Here is a 26,440-nt window from a genome sequence, read left to right as displayed (position 1 = left end):
TCTGACAGGTCATGCCAACCCCGGAGTCCCCTGTGGAGTCAGCTGTGTGACGGCTTCATTTGCCTCTGCCCCATTTTGCTTGCTTGCCTTCTTTCTACAAGTATAAATCCTGAGCACTCCCTACTAAGCATCCTGAACACAAATCTGTTTTAGAGTCTGCTTCCTAAAAAACAAAACTGTAAGAGATACCAAATGTCAAAATTCAAGGGAGACAAACTCCTAACAATGCATTCATGATCCTGGAAAAAAGTAAAACTCATGATGTGAAGAAAAAATGAAAACTAGGGGTGAACTTTTATAATGTGGAATCTGAACGAAAATCCTTCTATTTTTGCTGTCCTTCCTTTTTAGCCAAGCTTAACTCTCCTAAAATAAGAGCATTAAGTGCTCCTATACCACAATTAGATTGTCTTGGAATTTCCAATGGCAAGAAGGCTTTATAGGAGGTCCCTTTGGTCCATCATGATTACTGCTACTATAGCAATTAGCAAATTGAGAGAAATTGAAAGAAAAACAGTAAGATGCCTTTCAGTGGTAATTAACAACATCACGTAGAGATGGGAAAATCACTCTCTATTTAGAGAAGTTCACAAATCAATTAACACTGAGATGAATGGGACCACCCAAAGGCTTCCCTAGAAATGGTTAAAAAGAGATAATCCAGTTAAGTAACATTTTTCAATCAGGTCCACACACCTCAGACTTCGGGAACGGGGGCGCATGGGGGTGTTCCTGCATCTGTTTTCCGTGGCAATGCTTTCAGTAGTACAAAAATGTTTTGACAGGAAGTGCAATTCATCTGGCGTTGGTTGGTATGGTAACTGATGCAGCTTCTCCTGGGAGGAAGAGGAGGACTACGAGAAACCACAGTGAGGTTAGGAGACCACCTCAGAAAGAAAGACAAGTGAATCTGCGAGCAAAGCAGTGAACCTAGGGGAGGGACATCACCATTTCATACTATTGCCTTTTCATGTTAGAACTATAATAATTAGTGTCTAAATGTGTACCCTTGCTGCTTTCTCTGAGAGGTCAAAATGCCTTCTATATTTCATCTCAGCTGTCTATAAGACCATTTCCCAGAAGATAGCTTCCTCTCTTGTAGGAAACTCAGGCTCTGAAAAGGGGCAGGATCTACTCAAAGCCACTGAAAGAAAGTGACAACCAGAGAACCTGGGCGCATGAAATGACAGATTAGTTCTCAACTGAGTATGGTACCTCGCTCCTACCGCTACTCACAATCAAACACTGTGACTTTCAGGTGAGTAACATAAAATGAATGTTAGGATGTGTGATCACAAATAAAGTAACGAGAGACCTTCCTTTACAAAGCATGCTGCCCTCTGACACATCAATATGTGCCCTGCGTAAAAAGGGGAAGAGATGAAGCATGTACTTTTCTCACCAATGTCATTGTTTTAAAAATCAGATTTCTCTGCCCTTTTTTCTCTGGCTGACACGTTTTTTTGTTACAAAACAAACATTTTAAAGTAGCTTCAGTAGTGGTGAGTTTTTTTAGTCCCTTGCATATAGATTTGCTTTTTGAAGAACGTCACTCAATAGTTATGAGGACAACGTAATGTAGAAAAAGTGAATAGTTAAAGAACAGTTTTTAATCAATATGAGAATTTTAACTCTAAAGCAAACAGACTTTTCTTTTTGTTTTTCCTGAGAGGTAAACTCTACAAGCACTTCTCAAAACAAAGCAAAGCAAAGCAAAGCAAAACAAAACAAAACAAAACAAAACGGAGAAGTTTTTGAGCAACAGAACCATGATTAGAATAAGCGTATTTGTAAAGGTAACACTCATTTGAAATCTCAGTTCTAGCAGGTTTTTTTTTAACCTGTCATTAGGTTAATAATACACTTCATAAACACTGAAGCATCACAATGAAGCAACCCTAGAAATTAATGACTAAAGCTTAAAAATGCCCTCATACCTTGAAATTATAAAACACCTTATAAGTACATACTGAGACGAAGAGGAATTTTTATAATGTAATGAGACTGTTTTATAAGCCATAAAAATGAGAACGCTACTAGAAAGAGTAATGAGATAAACCAAATCTCCACTCAGAAAGAACAGGCACAGTCTTAAACACTTTTCAGTAGGAAGAAACAAATAAAACACAAACCAAATCAACTCCAACAATCAGGAAAAGAATTATGAAATCAGCGCAAGCAGGAGAGATGCACTAATGATAAAGTGAAGATAAGGATAGTAGCAAATAAAAAAAGAGAATTAAAAATCTATACATAGGTCTCAGAGGTAAATCGATATGCGCAATTCTGTATCCAAGATTTCAAAACCCTAAAACCCTGAAGGTTATTCATAAGTTTACAGTAATCCTTGTGATGGCATGGCATCGGCCGGACTGATTGGAAAGCTATTTAGAATATGTATTTAATCCACTTAGTGTGACTGTTCATTCAAGGCTGCTGCAGAAATATTAATATATTTGATTATGCACTGCTGGCCAGGTGCTGTTGGGCTGCTGTGTACAGCACAGGGATCATGCTACCTTTCTAAAACATGAAAATTAATTCCAAGACTCACTGGGCTCTAGAGTTTCATATAAAGTATCTAGGGCCTGTACTTGCATGGAAACCACACAAATCAACTTCAGGAGAGTTAGTTCCCTCTGGGCAGGCAAGGAGGAGAAAGGTATTGGATGGGAAAGGCTTTCTTTGTATCTTTAACATTTATTAAACAAAATAACAATTTATTTTAAAAATAGCCATAGCAAATGTAACAAGCTGTTAACAAGTGTTGACTCTGAGAGGAAAATTTTGTGGTCACATCAAATACCCAGCCACCGAGCTGAACTCCGTAAGTTATGTGCCCTGGGTTTACAGAATATGGCAAAATGAACGATGCGGTGGCATGAGTGAGGGTTATAACCTGAACACTATTAAGAAAGTGAGGAGGCAGGGAGGTCCTCCGGGAAGAAAGCCTGTTTCATCTCAGGTGGAACAGCAGTGTCCAAATGGGACGAGGGTATCACCAAATCCAAGTGACACAGGATGGGCTTATGGCAGTGGGGACAACTGTAGGCCAGCAAAATGGCCCCAGGGGTTCCAAAGATACCAAATACAGCCCTAAAAGGGAGTTGATACTTGACAACGGACAAGTCCAAGGATAGGTTTCAGCAGAGACCAGGGACTCGCTCAGTGGAGAACTTTCAAAGTCAGTGAGAGCGGCAGGACAGCAGAGACGCAGAGGTCGCTCTCAAGATTACACACTTTGTTGAGAAGATGCCTCCACTGGTCTAAGCAACCCGGGGGGCACTGCTGTGAGGAGAGCTTCAATCATTTGTCTGGGGGTTTCCCAATATATTGCGTCTCATCACTTTGTATTTCTCGCATATTCTCTAAATGTGGTATCAGTGGGTCTCATCACCCAATTAGTTTGCGTAGGACTCTAGTAGTGTCCTAAATCAAACCTACTTTCCAAGAGTAACGAGTTACATAAAAAAGCTGCAGAAGACTTCCCCCAAAATGTTCTGAATAATGGTATCATTTCGTCTCTCCAGATAACCGTTTTGCAAAGGACAGTATTCACAAGCATGTGTCATTTTTTACTTGTTATTTATTAAAAGGAATACCATTTTATAGTCATACCTCATACATTTACAGGTATTTATATTCTTATTTCCGTTCTTTCTCTTCTGTAGAAAATGATTTATCTGTTAAATATATGGGGGAATGTCTTCCTACTGCTGTGGTTCCCTATTACTTATTTTAAAATGAAAACTTATGATCTTAATATTATCTTGGAAAAGTTCCACAAATTAATTTTAATGGCAAAATTGGAAGTTAAAAGAAGTTACAATACTAAATATTCTCTGGAAGGACTGATTAATTTCCTATGACCAAATCTTTTCAATTTCAGAATACAGCATTTTTAACACTTGCCGGTTTTACAGTTGCTATAATACCCAAAGGATAAAGATTTGATGTTTACACTTCAGCTTAAGTAGTTCTGGAATTCAGCTAACAACACAATCATATGTCAAACTGAAGCTATATATTCAAAGTGTAATTTTGTGTTCTATCTTTCTATTCAAAACAATAACTAAAGTGCATTTCTGATTGACTAAGTGACTAACAATTAACCCAGAAAGTGAAAATCTGAGAGCGACTCGGATCAGATTTAGAAAAGAAGAGGGGCACCTGGCTGGTTCAGTCAGCAGAGCATACAACTTTTGATCCCAGGGTCATGAGTTCCAACCCCACACTAGGTACAGAGATTATTTAAAAATAAAGTAAAATACATATTTTGAAAAAAAAAAGAAAGAAAAGGAAATGAAACTACTAAGCAGTTTTGCACAATTTTTGCCCCAAAATTTAAAGGACAAGCCCCCCCCCCAAATAAGAGAAATGAGAAAGAGCTTGTCAAATCTTCACTCATTACTTTTACCAACAAGAGAAAAGAGATAATTGAACTTTTGTTAGGTGTGCAAAACCTACACTTCAGAGATTTAACAGTTCCTTACATCATTTGGCAAAAAGTAATTTTGAAAGTTAAAATTCTATCTTGAAAGAAAAATTGGGAATATGAGGTTAATAATTATATGTGCCACCTTCTTTAATAAACATGTAAGAGAAAAACTGTGTTACCTCTGGTTGGAAGCTGTTGGTTAGAAACAGAAAGAGCGTGTGTGTGTGAGTGTGTGTGTGTGTGTGTGTGTGTGTGTGTGTGTGTGTAACTATAAACTGTCTTGGGTGGTTTCTTCTTTAGACTACATATGGAAGTCAAGGATGGTGATAATTCCATTATGACAGATGGCCAGGTCATGTTCATTAATTAAAAGGTTTATTTTAAGAAACACCATGTAAATTCCTTCAAAAGAGCCATGAGCCCAGAGTCTAGACCATTTACTGGGTACTCTTACTAATAAACTAATAAACTAATAAAGCCCCTCAGTTCATTCTTTGTGCTTCAAGTTTCTGATCCATAAAATGAAGAGAATAACATCAACTATACGACAGGGTCTGTTGCTGGGATTAAACAAGGATTAAAATGCATTCTAAGTAGTTAGACTAATGCCCAGCACGTAATAAGTGCTTACAAACAACTGGGTTTTTTTATTTGTACCAAACAAGGTCCAATTCTATGCTAATTCCCCCTTTTTAAAAAGAGATTTGCTCTTTAAAATGGTGTATGATTTACTAGAGATGGAACGATGAAAGATCTTGCACTCTTCCCTATTTTTCCTACAAGCAACAAATCTCTGCATCCAAACCACAATAAAACTTGACTGAAGGGCAAATCAAGGTCATATAGCTGAAATGAAGAATTTGGAGACAAGAGACTTGCCAAAAATTCTGTAGAAGAAAAATACTTAAATTTCAGTTAATTACCCTTTTTTTTCCTTGGTCGATCAGTTTTGGCATTCATTTTCACACTGGAGTTATCCAACTTTTTAACCTCTAAAATAACAAATAACCAGGAGCACCTGGGTGGCTCAGTCAGTTGAGCATCTGACTTAATTTCAGTTCAGGTCATGATCTCATGGTTCATGGGATTATGCCCCATGTTGGGCTTGGGGCTGACGGCACGGAGCATTCTTGGGATTCTCATCCTCTCTCTCTCTCTCTCTCTCTCTCTCTCTCTCTCTCCCCCTCCCTCCCTCCCTCTCTCTCTCTCTCTCTCTCTCTCCTCCCTCCCTCCCTCCCTCTCTCTTTCTCTCTCTCTCTGCCCCTCCACTGCTCACAGGCATCCCCCTTCCTTTCTCTATCAAAAAAAAATAAAAAACCTTAACAAAAAATTGATGGTTATGGACACAGCAGCCAAGGGTGACTTCACTGTTTTTTAGTGACAGTTTTATCCACTGAAACCATTTACAAATTTGAAGCACATTTTCCTGATGTGAGCCTTCTTTGTCACTGAAACTACTCAAGACTGTCAGGACGCTTCACCAAAATTATCTAAATGGACAATAAGCTCACATACCACAGCAGAATGGAACAGAGGATAGGAAAATAAATTACCTCTCCTCAAAAAATGACCAAGGAGATGGTAAAAAGAATCCATAAGATTTTAACACGGCAGTATTAAAGGTGCTCCAGAAAACTCACATTATACTACATACGGAATTCTGGAAACATAATATAAAGCAGTGGTGACACCAGTTAGTTTATAAACTTAATTGTAGTGTCTTTTCAATGCAAGTACTATTACATGGCTGAATCTATATGCTTAGCACAGTGTTGGGGTTTGTGAATAACCAGCACCACCGCAACAAAACCACGGATGAAAACCCTACACAAAAGACCACGGATTTTGACAAAATGAAGATGGAAATGTATCAGATTAGAGGGAAATCTGAAATCATCAAGTCCACATCCCGGCTGGTTCAAGGGCGTTCAGACCACTCCATTAGGTATTCACTGAATACCTACAACATACCTGGTCTTTCTAAATGACCACCAGCTTCTGAAGCTTGGCAAAGACAGATATCCCACAACACCACTAATTTAACCTGAGAAAGCATCTATCTAACTTACTGAATTGTTTCCATTAATTGCTAGGGCTCTTGTTGAAATGTTACAGTTTGGGGCAAGGGTATCCTTCTTCCTCTATTCCATCTTCAGGGTTTCATTTTGTCTCCTTGTCTTAACTTACAACTAAATTCTTTTAATCTCCCCTTTAAAAAACACCTTACCTAGAAGGTACACATTTAAGGCTTGCCATTTTTTTTTCTTTGGAGGAGAAAAACAAAGAAACAAAACAACCAAAACAAACAAACAAACAAAAATCCCTCCATTTAAGACACACAAGAAAATAAGACCCAGGCCATCAAGGTTTAATGGCATTTTCAGTACAGACATCGCTGGTGTGGAACCAAAGCAATAAAACCAGATTGCATTTCCACCCCCAAACTACACCAAATGGTATTAAAACGAAAGCTCCCAATCTCCTCCAAACTTGCGATCCTGGGACTGACTTAACTCAATTTATGCACCATGGTTTAAAAGCTTGTAGCAGAGAGTTTGTCCTTTTCATATTAGTCAGCTCATCAAGTGAGAAGTAACCCATTCACAGTGGCAGACATGCAGAATTTATCTTCTCCCTCCTACCAGGAAACACCCAGAGAAAACATCTCCCATGTAACAGAGTAAGAGAGCCGTGTGGCCGTGAGGAGGATGAGACAAGTTAGGCACTTACAGAGACTGTGGAGCTGGGGGTGTTTGTCCCATAGCCAGAAGAAGGGAGAGAAGCCAAGGACCAGCGGCGTCCATCAGTCCTGGTGAGAAAGGGAGATTAGCTTTGGCCAACACTGGAGTACCATTGCATGGGAACTCCAGGGAAACCGAGTATTTTCAGCCAAACGAATGACACAAATACAGTCAGTGAGGATGAGGAAATGTTCAGCAAGGACCAGAGTAAACAAACATTATACAGCAGGTTGACTTTTATTTAAACTGAATCAATACACCCAAACAAGGAGAAAGTGAATGGGTTGATCCATATTATTGATCTCTCACTAACGCACTTTGACAAAATGAATACCAGGGATAATTACAATGGTCAGACTCAGCAGATTCAAATGAATAAAAACAGAAAGGGAGGAGGAAAAATACTCGTAGCTGGAAACTGATAACCGAGGCCATGGATCTTTTGGAATTTGTACCTGAATTCCAGCAAGGTACCAGAGCCTGTGGGGACTTCCATTACAGCCTAAAGATGCTCCACTTGTTTTCAAGGCAAGTGTCCTACTCATCACATCTAGGGAAGGGATTAGTGAGGCTCCGGGCTGGTTCAAGCCTTAAGTAGCGAATTACTTTCACACTAAAAAAGGGACTGACCCTATACTTAGAATCTCTTAAGAGTTACTGCCTTCTGGCATGACCTGGCTTCATAAAGTGTTGGAACCAAAGCCCCTTGCACAGGTTTTGAGTATGCACCCCATTCTGGCCAGTGATGGCAGGGGCAGAATGAAAATTCTCCACTAGTGACAGAACCTAATGCACAGAGTACAACCGTGGCCCCGTCACAGAGGCAAAACTGTCAGGAGTCCTTGAAGAGGTGATTCTTCTCTCCAAATGGTCATAGGGTAACCTCTGGGGTAGATTCTGGTAATGAGTGAGGGTCATTACAAGGGTCTCAGATGAGTTAATGAAGCAGCAGAGACAATACTATTGCAAGGGAACACCCAAAAGTGAACTTTCTGAAATCTCTGGTTTCCTGGAATCATTACTTTATTATTTATTCTGAGTAAGACTGTGACTTCAAAACCATATACCACTGTGAAAACAAACACATGCACATTTGCCAAGGGAAAAACAGGAAAAACACACATTATAAAGAGCCTTACTGCATTCTTTAGATGGGAATATCATATGTAGACTTTCTGTAATGCGTGATTATACCAATTTACCAAATGAGAGATAAGAGCAGACCAAATTTACCACAGACACAATTCACAGTAAGTTGAAGTCAGAGGATTCAACAGCACTAGACTTGAATTTCAGAAATGTCACAGTTAGATGTTTATGTAAAAAAAAAAAAAAAACAAAAACTGACATCTGAGACTAAATTACATTCAAGGGAAAATATAATCACAGGCTACCATGGATGTTGCCTCCAATAAATGCAAATGGTCCACAAAGACAAAATGGAGAAATTGAAGGGGACGAATCACAGAAATACTACAATGTTAAAATTTCAGTAAAATTTACCTGTCATTTCTGTGACCATGATTGGAGTACAAATGAATCAAGTATGTTTTTTTTTTTAAAAAAGAAGCAAAATAAAGTGTTCGTAAATATACCACATACAAGAAATGGGAACAAATAAGTCATACATTATTTCAAAAATATTTTTAAGCAATTAAAAATGTTAAAGGTTTAAAAAGACAATAATTATAACAACATGGTTCTCAAGATGGACACAGGTGAGTCCTATTTTATTTGGCTACTTATTGAAGACTTAAAATTCCATGGTGTACTTTATATTTTAAACACCTCCTATTTTTAAAAGTAAAAAATGATATGATTTTTAAAAGAATTATTCAGTCCATTTAATAGCAATTATCAGAATCTAGTCTCTGGAAAGAACGAGGGACACCATTTCCCCCACCATGATTTTGTTTTGTGATTCATTAACTCTCCTTTCCCTCAGGTATCAATAAGCATATTTCACATGAATGAACAATTCCAAGAAAAGACATGTTCTTATTAGTTTTGAAACATAAATTACATTTGCTTACTCTGGAAAATACACAACTAAAAGATGTTTAAACAAGACTGTACTTACTACCCTGTGCATCCACGGACCAGAAATAATTTATGTCTCATGAAGTTCCCCAAGTTCTCTGTGTCTATTTACTCAAATGGAGCACAAAAGACCATTGCGTTTTCATTACCATGACAACCGCACATCAGCTGTTACTATACACGCTACATATAGTACTTAAGAGAGAGCATGCCCTCTTTTTTCAAGAAGGCTATCACACAAGTGCAATTTGGATCCTGCTAACAATGCTGTCTTTTCTTTGCAGTAGCTACCAATAAAATGTTATCGGAAGACAGACTTCATCCTTGCCAAAGCAACAAGGCTTTTTTATTTATTTATTTATGTTTTATTTTTATTTTTTTTTATCTTTTAAATTTTTTTTTTTCAACGTTTATTTACTTTGGGGACAGACAGAGACAGAGCATGAACGGGGGAGGGGCAGAGAGAGAGGGAGACACAGAATCGGAAACAGGCTCCAGGCTCTGAGCCATCAGCCCAGAGCCCGACGCGGGGCTTGAACTCGCGGACCGCGAGATTGTGACCTGGCTGAAGTCGGACGCTTAACCGACTGCGCCACCCAGGCGCCCCACAAGGCTTTTTTAAAGAGTAATTTTTTTTCTTTTCCTTTTTTTTTTTTTTTTCTCCTGTGGGTAAAAATCTCTCAATGTTAAACTAAGTGAAAAAGTAAGAAGCGAAAAACATCAGATGAGAACACAGAATACAAAAAGATTGGCACAAAAACCCAGCATTTCAACATGACTCACAAAAATTTAGATTAATACAGTGTACAATGAAGAATGAAAAGTCCCAGTATCAACCTGGCTATTATAATTGTATGAAGAGGAAGAAGATTTATTTATTTAATTGTTATAAGTCACCTGGAGTGACACATTTGACATTCTGGTTGATCCTGGAACAAGCTGAACTATGCCAGCACTCAACAAGCGTCTTATGACCTGAACTCAGCAGGCGATTGCTGAGTTCTAGTAATTTGCTTGTGCAAATACATTCTGAGATTTACTCTGGTAAGCAACAACAAGCCAACTAGGAAACACCTATGGCATGTATTCAGGGCTCCATATTTCCAACCTAAGTAAAAGCAGTTCCCAAATAAGTCCCACACCTTCCGGGAAAGGCAGAACAATGTTATTACCTCCATCTTCTCACCCCGGAAAAAAAAATGTTAATTCCGTAATCGGATGGATTGTAAATCAGTATCACAGTTATTAGCAAAATAAAAATATTTACTATACTACAATGCTCATTTTCAGCCTTTTAGCACAGTGGTAAAAAAAAAAATCAGTATGAGAATTTTACCTTTAATATATGTATTAGATGATGCAGAAAGCAAGCGAGTGTCATATTTTCCAGCCTGAAATTAAACTATTACATCACAGGGGATGTCTACTGGTGGGTATATATACATATATTACATATATAAGATGAGAAAACATTAATAAACCTGATCTTTACCCCTTCACTCAATAATAGTTTTAAAAAATACAGCAATCTCTTCTCTGCTGAACTGAATATACAAAATAATAAAATGTGAGACCCTCAAAAATGGTATTATTTCTTAAAGGCTCAAAAATGCATACCAAATGGAAGGGAATGGAGACCCACGAGTTCCATGTCTCCTTAATAAAAATCAACTTTAAGATGGAAGACAGACACACCAGAGGTTATATAAAAATAAACCAATTTGAGTTTTCATAGCAAATGTAGGATTCTGTTTACTTGAATAAAAGTTTAAAAAGATGATCACTCATGTCCTAACTGAAATTAATACTTTTTGAAGACTGTAGAGGGAGGTCCATCTGTAAATTCATGCAAAATGGGCTAGAGTTCTGTGCTCATCTTGTGTCATGGTTGAAGGTTTACTGGTCAAGAACTAGCATATGCCTGGGGGTTTGTGTATTTTGTTAAATAGCACAGAAACCAAACTGACCTATCCTCTAGTCACCCACTTAATTATCAGGTTTTCTTCATTTTTATAAATAAGGCAGGATGAAGAGACTATGATTTCTGTCATGCTTAAATGCACATTGTAATGAGATTTGCATTTTTCTTACTACTTAATGTGATGAAATGCATTCTTTTAAGAGATATGTTTTAAAGGCTATGGTGGGTTCTTGTTTATTAATTTTTTGTAAGGTTTTTTTTTTCCACTTAGAGTAGCAGCATTATCATGAATTAATATTCACTGGGCAAACACAGGCTTTGCGGGACCTGTTAATTTTTGCATTTTTTTAAAGTGCTTAAAACAAGTTGCTAAAAGAAGAAAAGCTGGAAAAGGGCCAAAAGTCGGGCGGGGGGGGGGGGGGTGTCTCAAGTTCCTTAGAGAGCATGTCTTATACTCTTGTGTCCTGCCCACAGTGAAGCCTGGAACCTTACACACACAGGCATTTACCACATAGTGGGGAATGTGTGACATTTACAAGGGAATCTTAATTACAGAGAATTCTGAAAATACTGCCAACAGATCCTTTTCTCTGGATTTAGTAATGTAAATGCATTACGTGCTGACAAATGGCAGTGAGGACACTCCAGGTTTTGCTGCTTAGTAACATGTGTTAAAACCATTTTTTTTAACCTACACACAAGTCTTTATTAGTGCTATGTTAATCTACTTCATGGTATAGTTAGGTCTCTGAGAAAAATGAGCAAATATGCAGGACAATCAGACCATAAACTGAATCTGTCCTGAATATTCAGAGACCTATAGCTGAAGGGGCATTTTGTTCTCTGTGTTTTTCCAGTAGAAGATCCAGAACAAAAAAGGTGTGATGTTACATCACATGCCCATGATCCTCTGAACAACAAGACTTTCTCGTGACTGAATGACCCAGAAATAACATGTATCTTCAATACTTGGTGTCAAATTCTAACTGAGATAGGAAGAGAAAACATAAAATGTCCTATAGTTCATAGGGGGATTACTAAATTGGTGGCTTCACTCTCTCACATAAAGAGCCATCTTAGACTTTATACCCTGCGACCCCAAGAAAGGTCATTTAAAAAAAAAAAAAAGTATTTCAACAATAACAAAAAACAATTGCACCAGGACATGTAAATCAATCAAATCCTTATAATGTAAGCTCAGATAACTCAGTAATAATCTGTTGAACATCAAGCACAAGGCATTGCACCGGCGATAAGAGAAAGAAATGGAAACAGTCATTTTTTGCCCTCAATGGGAATCCACCATCTAGGAAAGGACCAAGAGAGGTTCATGTAACTCCAGTATGAGTCAGATATCATTATTAAACTTTTAAAGCAGGAGTGTTTACAACAAAGTTTTGCAGTGGTCCAAAGCTATCTCTGGGCAGGGAGCTTCAGAGAAAGCCGTATATGACGATGGGTAGGATCACACAGGCAGAAGGCAGAGGTACAGGAGGGAACAGTGGGGAATGAGGAAGAGTGAGGTTCGGGAGACAGGATCTTCTACAAAACACTTTTCTATTCAACTCAAAGGAAGTCCTTACCTCCGTGCAAATGAGAAATGGGCTGAGGCACTGGGGGAGAAATTTCTTGGACTATCTTGAGGGCTATTTCCTGTAAAGAGAAACAGAGGGAAAAATCACAACAAGATTCCTATCCCACATCCAGAATCATCTTCTTGCAAGTAATGCATTTCTGTACATTTTTGTCAAACATCCATCTCCAAGAATGTTTTAGTTTTGCTGGCAGCAGGGCTGGGGGTGGGGTGGGGGGGGTGTGTGTATGCCGGGGGCGGAAGAGCAAATGGGCTTGAGTCCCAGCACAGCGTTCCAAGTGCGCAGGTATATAAATAAGCACATTCACTCATCACCAAGCAGCAGTCTTCCACAGATTAATAACCTCAGTATTTCAGGACTATAGAATAACGTATATACACGTGTCTTAATTCTTAGTCTTGCAGATGTTAACATTTTAAACAGGCGATGGAAGTAGAAGTGTATGCTCCAACTTGTGTGTGTGTGGCAGGGGGAGGCTCTCTACTTTAGAAATGGGTGGGGGCTCTCTACTTTAGAAAAAGCAGCCTTAGTATTTTTTTATTAACAGAAACCGAGTACATGTCTGGAAAATGAATCCTTGTATTCCAGGGTACATATTTTAAAGGTGGAAATGTCAGAACTGATCATAAAATCCTGGGAAGAACCCAGCAGTCTGGACCTGTTTCCCAAACGACCCAGCTCGGTGCATGGGTGGTTCAGTGGTAGAATTCTAGCCTGCCAAATGACCTAGCTTGCTCTCAGCATGGCCCAAGTGGCCCAGCAGGATTAGCCCTTATCAATATTTTATTCAACAGTCCCCCTGCTCCTAAGCATCTGGGCTGTGACTGGCCAGGCAGGCTTTAAAAGCCACTATCACACAAAGGCTGGCAGGGGGTGTTCTTAAATCCTTCCGTGGGGGGCGGGGGGGGGGGTGGGGAGCACAGACCGCTCACTGTAAAGAGAGCAGCTCCTTGGGGGCTTGTTACTTTCTCCATCAGAACACTCAACCTGCTGCTGATCATTGAGAAAGCTTGGCAGGCAGCTGGTGAGGGGCAGTTCAGGACACTCCAGACCACCCGGCTTCCCTCTGCATGTTTAATTAGACTGGCAGAATTATCTGAGGACCGGATGGAATTGTAGCTGGTTTAAATAAGGAGGTGAGGGAAAGCTGCAAACTAAGCTTGTACGATCTTGAAACACGGAAAATAAATCAGGAAGATCTGTTTAATCCTTCACAGCCAGCCAGTTCCCACATTACTGATTTTATAACGGAAGTGACAATTGTAGTTAGGTGTGAGGCATACAAGATTGCATGTTCCAGTCAGTACCTAGCTGTAAACAATTTATAACCTGTGTGCAAAAAAGAACAGACTAACCCATTAAAGAGGATAAGTTTAGTGTTACCTTGAGGACTTCTGGACTGGTTATACCCCTACTGAAATTTTTCAATTAACTTAAGGTTGCAAAGTTTACAGTGATGTCTTCAACAGATGCCATTAACTTTATGACAGACAGCACAATTAAAGCCATTTGAATAGGAAGCGCTGAAAAGCCCATTTCTTTATGGACAGAGAATCTAGAAGCATTTTTCCCTCTGCTGCAATGAAATTTATCATGTCTTTGCATCTGTTGTTCCTTGGGCCCCTGGAGAAATGGATTCTGCTTTTGCCATCCAGTAAACCAGGACTCTTTCCGTCCATTTATCTACACAGCTAAATTAAGTTCCGTCAACTTCTCCCAACAGCCTTGATTCTCCCTGCCCCATCTCTTCCCAACTTAGCTTATATATCACTCTTCACAGCCTTGAAAGATCTTGAAAAATTCAACATGGCTAAAAGTTTTGTTTCCTAAAGAGAAATGAATCTAATGCCAAAAATCTTAGTGTAGATTTTATTTAAAAAAAATGTTCACTTTGCTCACACCCCATATAGATTTCCTAAATTATTAGGAAAAACAAAACAGTTAATTGTTGGAAGCCACGGTATGAGAGGTTTAACAATCTCTGCTACCCAATTTCTTGAGAATAAATAATGAAACCTGGCACCAAATTCTTAGCCCCATGTTCTTTGTAAAGGGAACACTACATCTGGAAATTATAATGAGATCAACTAGAACTAGAGAGAGCTTATTAAATATTTTTAAGAATCTAAAGAAGGGAAAAACAAGGAATTAACTTAAAATTCTTCTCACTTTTAGAGATTTTAATGAGCGGTCCCTAGGAAGCCATGTAACATCCTACAATACATGGCAACACCCTCACTTTGAAGATGAGCAGGTAGAGACAGAGATATAAAGAGATAGGTTAATTTTCTGCTCTTAATGTAAAAAAAATCAAGGCTACCATTAAATACTTCTGTTTTTATTATTATTTTTCTTTAATGTTCATTTATTTTTGAGAGACAAAGAGACAGAGCACGAGTGGGGGAGAGGCAGAGAGACAGGGAGACACGGGATCTGAAGCAGGATCCAGGCTCTGAGCTGTCAGCCCAGGGACCGAGGCGGGGCTCCAACCCACAAACCGTGAGATTGCGACCTGAGCTGAAGTCGGATGCTTAACTGAGCCACCCAGGCACCCCAACCATTAACCATTTTCAATCTTTGGGTTTTGCCTCTGCATTTTGTGCTGCCTTTCTAAGCCAATCGATTGAAAATATTCCTCATTTTCTTCTCATCCACTACATTGCTGTAAAATCAAACGCAAATTCCAAAACTTAAGACTACAAAGCCATCTGCAAAATCTTGCTAATAACAGATCTTTCTTCCTGTTTTATGGCAGATCTAGATTTAAGTGCCAAGGTGTATACACACACACCCCCCACATACTATCACAAAGGCTCTTAAATGTATGGGATATTAGAGAAAATGATGGTGGCCTCAACTAGAATATCTGACAATTCATTAAAGACAAGAGACTATAGCTTTATTTGAAGACGGTTCCGGAAGCTCAAGAGAAGAAATGGAAGAACATCAGGAAGGAGACAGAAACGACCCAAAGGGAGTAGGGCAATGCAGTAGAGACAGATATTCTGGCAGTAGGGGAGTCAGACTGGTAGAGCCAATGAGTTGTGAACTACGTTTATTGGTATTAACCAGAGGAGGGCCTCAATAGATGTCTTAACCTCAACAGATGTCTCAATAGATGGCATAAATGTGTTAGGCGGACAGAGGAGCGGCCAAAGAAGAGGAGCTGAGGTGCTGGGATTAGGACCTGAAAGGCCAACAGAAAAAATATTTTGGTGAGCAAACCTAGCATAATTGGTGATGGACTAGAAATGAAGTAATGAAAATATTACAGACTACAAGTGACCAAACATTTCCAATATGGGTAGACTACAGGTGACTGACTACCCACTGTGGGACAATGACTGCCCATTAGTAGGGAATTTGGAGAGAGAAGTGGCATGGTACTACTAGGAGATGAAAAGGGCGGATGAGTATTCTGTAGATTATCCTGTAGATATTATTACAGAATATTCCTCAATGTTCCTTATGGAGAAATAACAAGATTAACAGATTAGAAAGGTAGCAGTCAAACTTTGAAGTCTGTGTTCTTATTTGAATAAAAATTGATTTCTGGGGCTTCTGGGTGGCTCAGTCAGTTAAGCATCTGGCTCTTGATTTCGGCTCAGGTCATGAGCACACAGTTCATGGGTTCAAGCCCCACATCAGGCTCTGTGCTGTCAGCTCGGGATTTCTTCCTCTCTCTCTGCTCCTCCCTCAGTCGTGCATGCACTCTTTCTCTTGAAATAAATAAATAAACTTTAAAAAATTGATTTCCAGGTTACCTACTCAGTCTCTAAAGCCTTACAGTGCTCAAAATACCACTAACCTAGAACACACAAAAAAAGCACATCTTATATATGTATTCTTAACTCATGAAATGAGGACCAGGCTGCCAGGGATGTGCACACCGAGTCCCCAGGATAAAAAAGCAAGACGGACTGAAACCGGCGTCCTACACATGACCTTCACTCCTCACAGCACTGCGCTCTGAATTCATCCCCCCATCTGCAAAGCAATACCTGAGAGACTCTCAAGCGAAAACTGGTGCCAGTTAATTCTCTGCCCATATGTGCAGCACTTGCTTATAACTCAAATCCTGCTGCTCCCAGGGATTTGCTGGCTCTTGGATGTCTGAGCACTAGGACACTTTATAGGATGTTGTTATTGCCGCTGATGTTTTTGACCTGGTAAAGTAAACCTTAGTAGTGGTCAGGCATTTGGTAGGTAATTAACTCTCTGATCCCGGGGGTGGGGTTGGGGGGAGGGCTAGAATGGCCAACATACAAGCAATATAACAAATTGGGGCTTTACCTAACGGTTCGGCACAGGGTGCCTCATTGTAGAGGCAGTTATTGTTAAGAAAGTGATTTCCAGATTAATTAAATTGTTTGATTGCTTTGTAATTAGGTTGGAGAAGTCCTGTGTCTTCACCACAGAGAAACAAGCTGCAAATCTTTTTAAAAGGCATATGCTATACCCACTACAGATTATTAATGTGCTTTTAATAGCTGTCTGTTCACAAAATGATAGTTTCTGGTTGCCTTGATTTTCTATCAGGACTGAGGGAATCCAAGAATTAATGATAATTGCCATTTGAAACTCCTGGTGGATCAAAGAGTAAGCCCCCATTTGAGTCCTTGTTGTCATTACTTGATGATCAGCTTAAATGACTTGTGCCGTTTTATACTACAACAATCAGTACCGTGTTTCCTATCGCTCCACAGGAAATTCTCAGCAACACACTGCCACTGCTTTAAACCCTAAGACCAGGGGGCACCTGGGTGGCTCAGTTGGTTGAGTGACCGACTTCAGCTCAGGTCATGATCTCGTGGTCTGTGGATTCAAGCCCCATGTTGGGCTCTGTGCTGACAGCTCGGAGCCTGGAGCCTGCTTCGGATTCTGTGTCTCTATCTCTCTCTCCGCCCCTCCCCTGCTTGTGCTCTGTCTCTCTCTTTCTCAAAAATAAATTTTAGGGGCGCCTGGGTGGCGCAGTCGGTTAAGCGTCCGACTTCAGCCAGGTCATGATCTCGCGGTCCGTGAGTTCGAGCCCCGCATCAGGCTCTGGGCTGATGGCTCAGAGCCTGGAGCCTGTTTCCGATTCTGTGTCTCCCTCTCTCTCTGCCCCTCCCCCGTTCGTGCTCTGTCTCTCTCTGTCTCAAAAATAAATAAAAAACGTTATAAAAAAAAATAAATTTTAAACACACACACACACACACACACACACACACACACACACAATAAAGTAAGCCCTAAGAGCAAACTGGAAAGAATCCAACCTAGGATCTCCTTCCAACACAGATGCCAACAGATAAGATGGGCACTGGAACAGTTATGCAGGAACCTTAGGCTGAGTGAACTTTCAGAAACAATAGTCCCAATCATCTGAGAACTTTGACTCCATCCTACCAGACCCAGCTAACACAAGAAAAGTAAAAAAAAAAAAAAAAATCTTCCCTTCACTTAGACAGCTGTCTCAGCAACTGGCTCCTCTCCAGATAAAATTGTGGGATATTAATTAAAGCTGGGCAGCTGTTTAGAATCTAAGTGGACACAGAAAAACCTTGATTGGCCGTCAGTGGCATTATCTCTGGGTAGGCTGTGAAGTGTCCACAGCAGGCCAACAAATGGAAAGTAGACTTCTCTGTGTTCTCAAGTAAACAGAGCATTATAGACAATGAACCAAAGTTTTCATAAAATATGGGCTCTTTGAACCTGTTTTGCTTTTCCCTGTCCCTTCCTGCTTATTGATCTTCCAGTAGCCAGTATCACTATTCACTAGCATCTCCCTGATTAATTCATTCAATAAATATTTATCAATCCTCTACTACATAGAAGGGAATAATAAGATTTAATTTACATTTCAGAAAGATCCTTCTAGTGTTCTGTGACCGATGGCTCTAAGCAGGCATGAGCGGACCAGGGAGATCAGTTACGGGGCTACTCGCACAGATAAGGTAAGATATGATGGCAATTTAGACAGGGTAACTGCAGATCCTAGCTGTGGATAGCAGGACAATGAATAGGACTGGCTGAAAATGTGGATTGAGCGGGATGATGAGGGAAAGAGAAGAAACAAAGAGGACTCCTAAATTTCAAGACTAAGCAAAAGAGTAGATGGTGGCATTTACTGAGATGAGGAAAACCACGGGAGGAGAGAGCTTGGGAGTATAAGACAGACTACGTGGGTAGGCTTTAGGCTCTTTTACTTACAGAGACATCACCTCAGATAATTTCAAATCTATCAAAATGTACTCATGTTCTATATTATATGCAATTTATATTTAGTTGCAGTTCTCACATAACATTTATATTGATTAAATATTTAAAAATTCTCTAATAGTTTTTGTTATTGAAAGCAAGTAACATTTTTCCAGTTCACATTTCTTAAAAAAATTTTTCTAACGTTTATTTATTTTTGAGACATACAGGAGACAGAGTGTGAGCGGTAGAGGGGCAGAGAGAGAGGGAGACACAGAATCCAAAGCAGGCTCCAGGCTCTGAGCTGTCAGCACAGAGCCTGATGGGGCTCGAACCCACAAACTGTGAGATCATGACCTGACCCAAAGTCAGACACTCAACAGACCAAGCCACCCAGGTGCCCTTCCAGTTTACATTATTTAGTGCCTAGCAGACTGAATAGTCTTAATCTGTTTCAGACACTCAAATCTCAGTGCTGGTGAAGGGTTTATAGAGAAGAAAAATTCTACAGGCTAAACAATGAAGTCTGAGTAATGATAACTTCAATCATTCTGTTACTTGTCACCATGGGGTGAAACTAAATGGAATCTAACAACATGTACTCTATTCCCTTTCTCTCTTCTTCTAATCGCTAATTCTAAATGTTGGTGGACGATGAACTCTAGTTATACATGTAGATACACAGAAAGTGTATTTTGGATTCTCAGTGCCTAACCTAGTCCTTACAATATAGAAAACTAGAAACACACAGTTGTTTTTTTTTTTAATTTTTTTTTTCGACATTTATTTATTTTTGGGACAGAGAGAGACAGAGCATGAACGGGGGAGGGGCAGAGAGAGAGGGAGACACAGAATCGGAAACAGGCTCCAGGCTCTGAGCCATCAGCCCAGAGCCCGACGCGGGGCTCGAACTCACGGACCGCGAGATCGTGACCTGGCTGAAGTCGGACGCTTAACCGACTGCGCCACCCAGGCGCCCCACACACAGTTTTTTTAAAAACTCAATGATTATGTATTGGGTTTTTTTATGCACAGAGCTTGGAGCTACCTGCTACAATAGATAAAGAGGCCAACAAGACCTAAAGAGCCAAAAATCTGATAGAGGCAGCTAACTCTATACATCACCCAGCTCTAGACTCATCTTGAAAAACCAATTCTGCATCCAAATTCATGTGAAAAAAAAAAAAAAACACTTTCTTAAACCAAAGTCCTTAAATGTATCAAAATTACTTACTAAAAGTGAGCTCTCAACAATGAAACCTTGTGGAGAATATACTGTGTCACAACAGATTCTTGCCCAATGTACACATGACGCTTTCTAAGGAATGAGTGATGAGGGTGCAGCATGGGAAACATGTAGGGAGTAAAAGAGAGATCCAGTAACAGGTCAACTTCTATGTCATAAGACTCTTGCAGATGCCTATTGTCTCCATTTCATGAAGCTGTTCTCTGGAATTCGTGTACTCTATTTGAAATGCTGCGGCATTGACACAAAGCCCTTGGAGATGTGTTATAATGGGTTCTTGAGAATGTTTTAGCTTTTCATTGACCCTTCCTTATTACTCTGAATTGATGTCACATCTCAAGGTGATCCCGAGTAAAGACTGGTGAATGTCAAGAGTGATGAAGAAGTTGATACTTTATGTTTTCCTCCCATCTACAGTAATTCATCTTCCCACAATAGAGATTATTTTTAGCCGTTGTTTAAAGTTACTGAGTAGCATTTTTAAGGTCAAAAAAAGGGAACTTAAGAACATAGCCAGTGCAACAGATATTCTGAAGGTTCATGCAATTTTATGAAACTTGATGCATTCCTTCATCTTAGATAATTAATTCATATCTGAATCAGGATAAAAGATGGAGTTAAAGAATGTAACCTACGGTGTGCATTTTTTTTTCTATTTTACATGAAAGGATTTCAATTCTTTAACATAATTAGATACAAAGCATTTCTTCCCTTTTTACCTACAAGAGAGGAGGGTGCTATCAGGAAACTGGTTCCTCTCAGACTGTTTGCTTCAACTGCTTAGTAATTTCTAGTCAAAGAGGAAGTATTAAATGGCATGGTGTGCACATCCATGTAACTTGCTAAATATAATCTAAATGTATTCTCTATTATAAACTTTTTCTTTTCAGCTCTTACAGTTAAAAAATACATGTGCAATTTAAGGTGGCCCCATTTAACAAATTCTAAGTGCTTCTCTGGCTTCTCGTACACAGGAAGTCTATGTGAAAGAAGCAAAATATGTTTATTGTTTTCTTTTACCAGTTACCTAAGCATTTTCAGTTTCTAACTCCAGAAACAGGTTCAGACTTCAAAGAATCAAAGACATTCAATTCTATTGATTCATTATAAAATAATATGCAGTGTGCCAAGTATCTAACAAATCAGAATTGTGACGCTCAGTTCCCAGAAACCATCCCAATGTTGGAAATTCCCTGGTCCTGAGACTTTGCCTTAGTATTTTTTTCTTCCACGCTCCTCTTTCATATCCTTAGATCAATAAACAGTTCTCAACTTGGGGTGCATAAGAGAATCACTTGGGAAGCTTTAAAAATGCTGATATCCAGGTCCTAATGCTTTTTTTTTTTTTTTTTAACGAAGTGATTGTACAATGTTGCCAGAATTGGGAACCATGAGCTTAGAATTTGCTCATACGATATATAAATCAGATCCAAAACTTCCATTTGCCCTTTAGAGCTCTTAACCAGGAAGCTTTGCATTTTTTTCCACTTCTCCATTTCTTTCCATAAGGCAAGCTCCCTCCTTCTTGTTTCATGTACACTAGTTCAATGTCCCTTTTACAGATTCACTCCAAGGAGTAAGATTTGAAATTCTTTTTCTATCAAACCAAACAAAGAGCATCCTACCATGTCAACACTCTGGAAATCCCACCTGCCCACAGGTTTCCTCTTACGTTTATCAAAGAAATCATATACTTCCTCTACCTAAATCCTACTGCTACCCTCCTCTACACTCAATTATTTCCACAATTTCTCCCTTCTTCTCAAACAGAAACACTCCCTCCACCCCAGGCTTAGCTGTGTATCATTCCTATGTTCCCAGATTAAGACCAGAAGTCTCCATAGAATGTAAGGAAAAAAACCCTTCGTTACCCATAATCTTGTTTCACGTTCACTATCAACTTTAATCTTTTGATTGTTCAAAGCTTGAACACCAGTTTTCATTTCAATCACCACCTAACAGTATATGAATGAGATATTAGCCTTAAAACTATCTATCTCCTTTCATTTTTCATAGGCAGAACACCAGTCATGTAATACTGGAACAGTTAACAATTATTAGAACAGTTGAAATCAATGCACAGGGGCCTCGAGGCAACACGTAATTATCAGAAGCAAAAATAAGACCACTTATTCTTATCATTCCTCCTTACAGAAAAACATGATTTGGCCTTCTCCATGACAAAGATGTGTCCATTCAGGTCTTTATTCATGTTGTATATACGCATCCATGGTACTTTTAGCATATATTCATAAGTTATTGATGGGTAGTGTGAGGGGAGCCTGCTTCAAACCACACACAACTCATTGATTCTCTCTGCACAAGTGCCAACCTTTAGACAGTCACTATCTTAGGGGGCCACAGTTACTAATTACAATGTGTCGAACCCTTCAGGTATGTTGAAGTGTATTGAGGTAGGGGAAAAAGTGACCAGTCTTCTTCAACAGCACGACAGGGTCTCTATGGCCCTCTGAAGGAAAAATGAGCTACATAACAGGTATAAACTTTGGAATATTAAATCACGTGCCAAATCCTTACCTAACTAAATGCAACACCACAAAATGTAAAACTGCTAGAAGAAAACACAGAATAGCCACTTGATATCAGCATGGCAACAATTTTCGGAATATGACACCAAAGGTACAAGCAACAAAATCAAAAGGAAATAAATAGGACTACATCAAACTAAAAAACTCCTACATAGCAAAAGAAACAATCAGCACAACGAAAAGGCAACTTACCAAATGGAAGAAATATTTGCAAACCATCTAAATGATAAGAAATTAACACCCAAAATATATAAGGAGATCATACAACTCAGTAACAAAAAACACAAGCAACCCAATTAACAAATGTGCAAATACCTTAAATGACCTTTATTCCAAAAAATACATATAGATGGCTAACAGATACATGAAAAAATGCTCAACATCACTCATTATCGGGGAAACACAAACCAAAATCACAGTGAGATATCATTCGCGTGTTTTGCAGGTAACTACCAGGAAAAAGACAAGAGACAAGGGTTGGCAAGGATGTGGAAAATAAGAAACCTTTGTGCCTAGGTGGTGGGAATGTAAACTGGTGCAGCCATTATGGAAAACAGTATGGAGGTTCCTCAAAAAATTAAAAATACAAATAGCATACTAACCAAAATTTCCACCTTTGGGTATTTATCCAAAGGTAATGAAATCACTACTTCTGGGTATTTATCCAAAGATAATGAAATCACTATCTCAAAAATGTATCTGCACCCCATGTTCACTGTCGCATTATTTACAATAGTCAACACATGGTAACAACCTAAGTGTCCACTGGTAGACGAAGCAGCTGTGGTTTATATATATAGGAATACTATTCAATCATAAAAAAGAGTACCCTGTCTATTGCAACAACAAAAATGAAACTTGAGGGTATTATGCTAAGTGAAATAAGCCAGAGAAAGACAAATACTGTACTTTCTCACTTATATGTAGAGTCTAGAAAACCTCAATTCATAAAAGCACAGAGTAGAATGGTGGCTACTAGGGGCTGGGGAAAATGCTCAGACGTTGTTCAAAGGGTATGAATTTCTAGGTATGAGTAAGCGCTGAGGATTTAATGTACAGTGTAGTGACTGTAATTAACATAATGCATTATATACTTGAAAGTTTAGAGAACAGATCTGAAATGTTATCCCCACATACCAAAAAAAAAAAAAAAAAAAAGAAAAGAAAAAAGAAAACAAAAAGATAATTATGTGATGGAATGAAGATATTAACTAACCTCACTGTGGTAATTATTTTATAATATATTCATATATCAAATTATTATGGTATACACCTTAAAGTTATATAGGTTATCTATCAATAACATCTCCATAAAGTTCAGCGGGGGAAAAGGCCACTATATGCTGCATCCTTCATTAGATCCATTAAGTCTGAGGTAATCAATACCAGTGACTTCCTTCAACTGATGTTGGCAGTGATGACGGATGAAATGGATTATTGGCAATTCTGGAGATTGCGGTGAAATTAGAGATTCCTGTTCTGAGAATACCTGAGGGGTTGGAAATGGCCAATCACTTCAAGCGTCAGACCAAGTGTGACTGTAATGCAGACCAGTGCTTAGCGGCTCAAGAGGAAAATACTGAGACACGGGGCACCTGGGTGGCTCAATGAGTTAAGCAACCAACTTGATTTTGGGCCAGGTCATGATCTCATGGTTGTGGGATCGAGTTGGGTGTCAGGCTCTGTGGTAAGCGTGGACCCTGCTGGGGATTCTCTCTCTCCCTCTTTTTCTGCCCCTCTCCTGCTTTTGTACACACATTTTCTCTCTCTCAAAATAAACAAATAAACTAAAAAGAAAAAGGTGGGGGGTGCCTGGGTGGCTCAGAACATTAAGCATCTGACTTTGGCTCAGGTCTTGATCTTGTGGTCCCCAGGTTCCAGCCCTACATCGGGCTCTGTGCTGACAGCTCAGAGCCTGGAGCCTGCTTCGGGTTCTCTGTTTACCTCTCTCTCTGCTCCTCCCCTATTTGTTCTCTCTCTCTCTCTCTCTCTCTCTCTCTCTCTCTCTCTCTCTCTCCCTCAAAGAATGAATAAAACATTAAAAAACATGTATATGTATAAAGAAAAGACAAGACTGAGACATTTATCAGAAGAAGACTCTTGGTGGCTTTTGGAGAAAGTTAGATGAATCAGACCATCCCTGACCACAACGCTCTCACCCATCAGGCAGGGAAGAAACACGGAACATAACATAGTAAGATACTGTACTTATGTGATATAAACTGAGGAAGCCATGAATTCAGAAGATGGATGGGTGGCCACACAGAGGAGACCTTTGAGCTGAACCTCCAGAGCAAGTAGTAGATGAAGGACTTAAAGGAGACTTTTAAGTCTAAGTTCAGAGGAAACTGAACAAAGGGACAGAGTACCAAAGAGAACAGCTTAATTTTACCTAGTTTAGTTTTATTATAAAAGCAATTATATACACATGGTAAAAAAAAAAAAAAAAAGTTCAGGGAGGTATACAATAAAGACCAAAAATAGGTCCCAACTTCTGACTCTCATTCATGGATTCATTCAAACATGTATTATGAACTCATTATCTCCCCCCCCCCCCCCCCATTTTACTCTTCAGTTGCAACCTCTTTTGACAGGGTATGGATCTATCCAGAAACACATATAGATGTGCAAGCATGCATTATGAATATTAAAAAAAAAACCCCAATATAATACCATGCCAGATATATGTATAGTTCTAAATTTGCTTTTCTTAATAATCTATCTACATCTTTCTACGTCACCACACCTAAATGTCTGTCATCAGCTTTATCATCAAATAAAACTCCAGTATGCCCTGAACCATAATTTACTTAAGTTTCCTATTAATGGATATTTAGACTGATATCAGTGTTTTGATGATTCAGTGAGTATCTTGTGAATACTTTCTACAGAGGTCATTCTGAGGATGTGACCGCCATGTGACCTGGAAACTAGACCCAGGTAATCGGAGGCTCCTTATCCCCTCCCCTATCCTAGGAATGTACACTTTGCACAGGGGAAGCTGTTCTGAGGATACAGCCTTGAGACAGAGTAAGGCGTTGAGAATGACTGGACTCAATTCGTGACTGAACCCATAAGTCGTCTAGATAAGCTTGTAAGATTCTGATTGTGACGCACAGAACTACCCATCTTGAGGCCCCTCTAGCCAGCCTTGTAAGGAAGTTCCCTGGCTTTTTAAAGCTGCCACTTACTGATGTGGAGTGGCCTCTTTCTTCAGTTTCTCCTTCCCCTCTTTGCAGGGGGGCCTACAGTTTGTGAGGCAACAACACTTAAGTGATTATTTCCAAGACTAAATTCCGAAAAGCAGAACTGCTGGGTCCAAACGTGTGTCCATTTCCCACTTTGGTGTGATGGCTAAATTGCTCTCCACAGACACTGCACTAATGTATGCTCTCACTAGTAGCATATGGGGCACCACATCCTCTCAATCTTGCCAATGCTGAATTGTTTTTAAGATTTTAGTGGCATCGTAGTTTTGATATGCATTTCTTTACGTTATGAGTGAACCTGAGCATTTTTTACTTATGTTAGCTAACCATTTGTGTTTCATTCTGTACAAATTATCTGGCTCTTACTTCATTCTTCTGAATTGTTCTGTTAGTCTTTTTTTTTATTGATTTGTCTTGTTTTATTGTATTTATACACACTGAGGCAACTGTGTCAATACATTGAAGATGTTTCTCCCATTTGTTCTTATTTATTTATAAAGACAGCATGCACACATGCACAC

At 39.3% G+C, this 26,440-nt stretch overlaps 1 protein-coding gene across 20 annotated transcripts in view; it reads right to left on the bottom strand.

Annotated features, from left to right (window-relative positions):
* Positions 1–26,440, bottom strand: part of MAST4 (microtubule associated serine/threonine kinase family member 4) — a 565,494-nt gene that overhangs the window by 65,122 nt on the left and 473,932 nt on the right. For 14 of the 20 annotated variants that reach the window (XM_023257117.2, XM_045061519.1, XM_045061484.1 and 11 more), the window contains 4 exons: positions 12,724–12,793; positions 8,683–8,691; positions 7,169–7,247; positions 697–854 (listed from right to left, as the gene is read on the bottom strand). In XM_023257117.2, coding sequence (XP_023112885.2) covers positions 697–854; positions 7,169–7,247; positions 8,683–8,691; positions 12,724–12,793 — 316 coding nt within the window. The remainder of the gene's footprint in view (positions 1–696; positions 855–7,168; positions 7,248–8,682; positions 8,692–12,723; positions 12,794–26,440) is intronic. The other 6 variants (XM_045061476.1, XM_045061527.1, XM_045061510.1 and 3 more) reach the window with 1 other exon arrangement.

The sequence above is a fragment of the Felis catus genome, chromosome A1 (assembly GCF_018350175.1).
Source record: "Felis catus isolate Fca126 chromosome A1, F.catus_Fca126_mat1.0, whole genome shotgun sequence".
Lineage (NCBI taxonomy): Eukaryota > Metazoa > Chordata > Mammalia > Carnivora > Felidae > Felis > Felis catus.
Note: the sequence above shows the minus strand (reverse complement) of the source record. Positions and strands in the feature narration are given on the sequence as shown.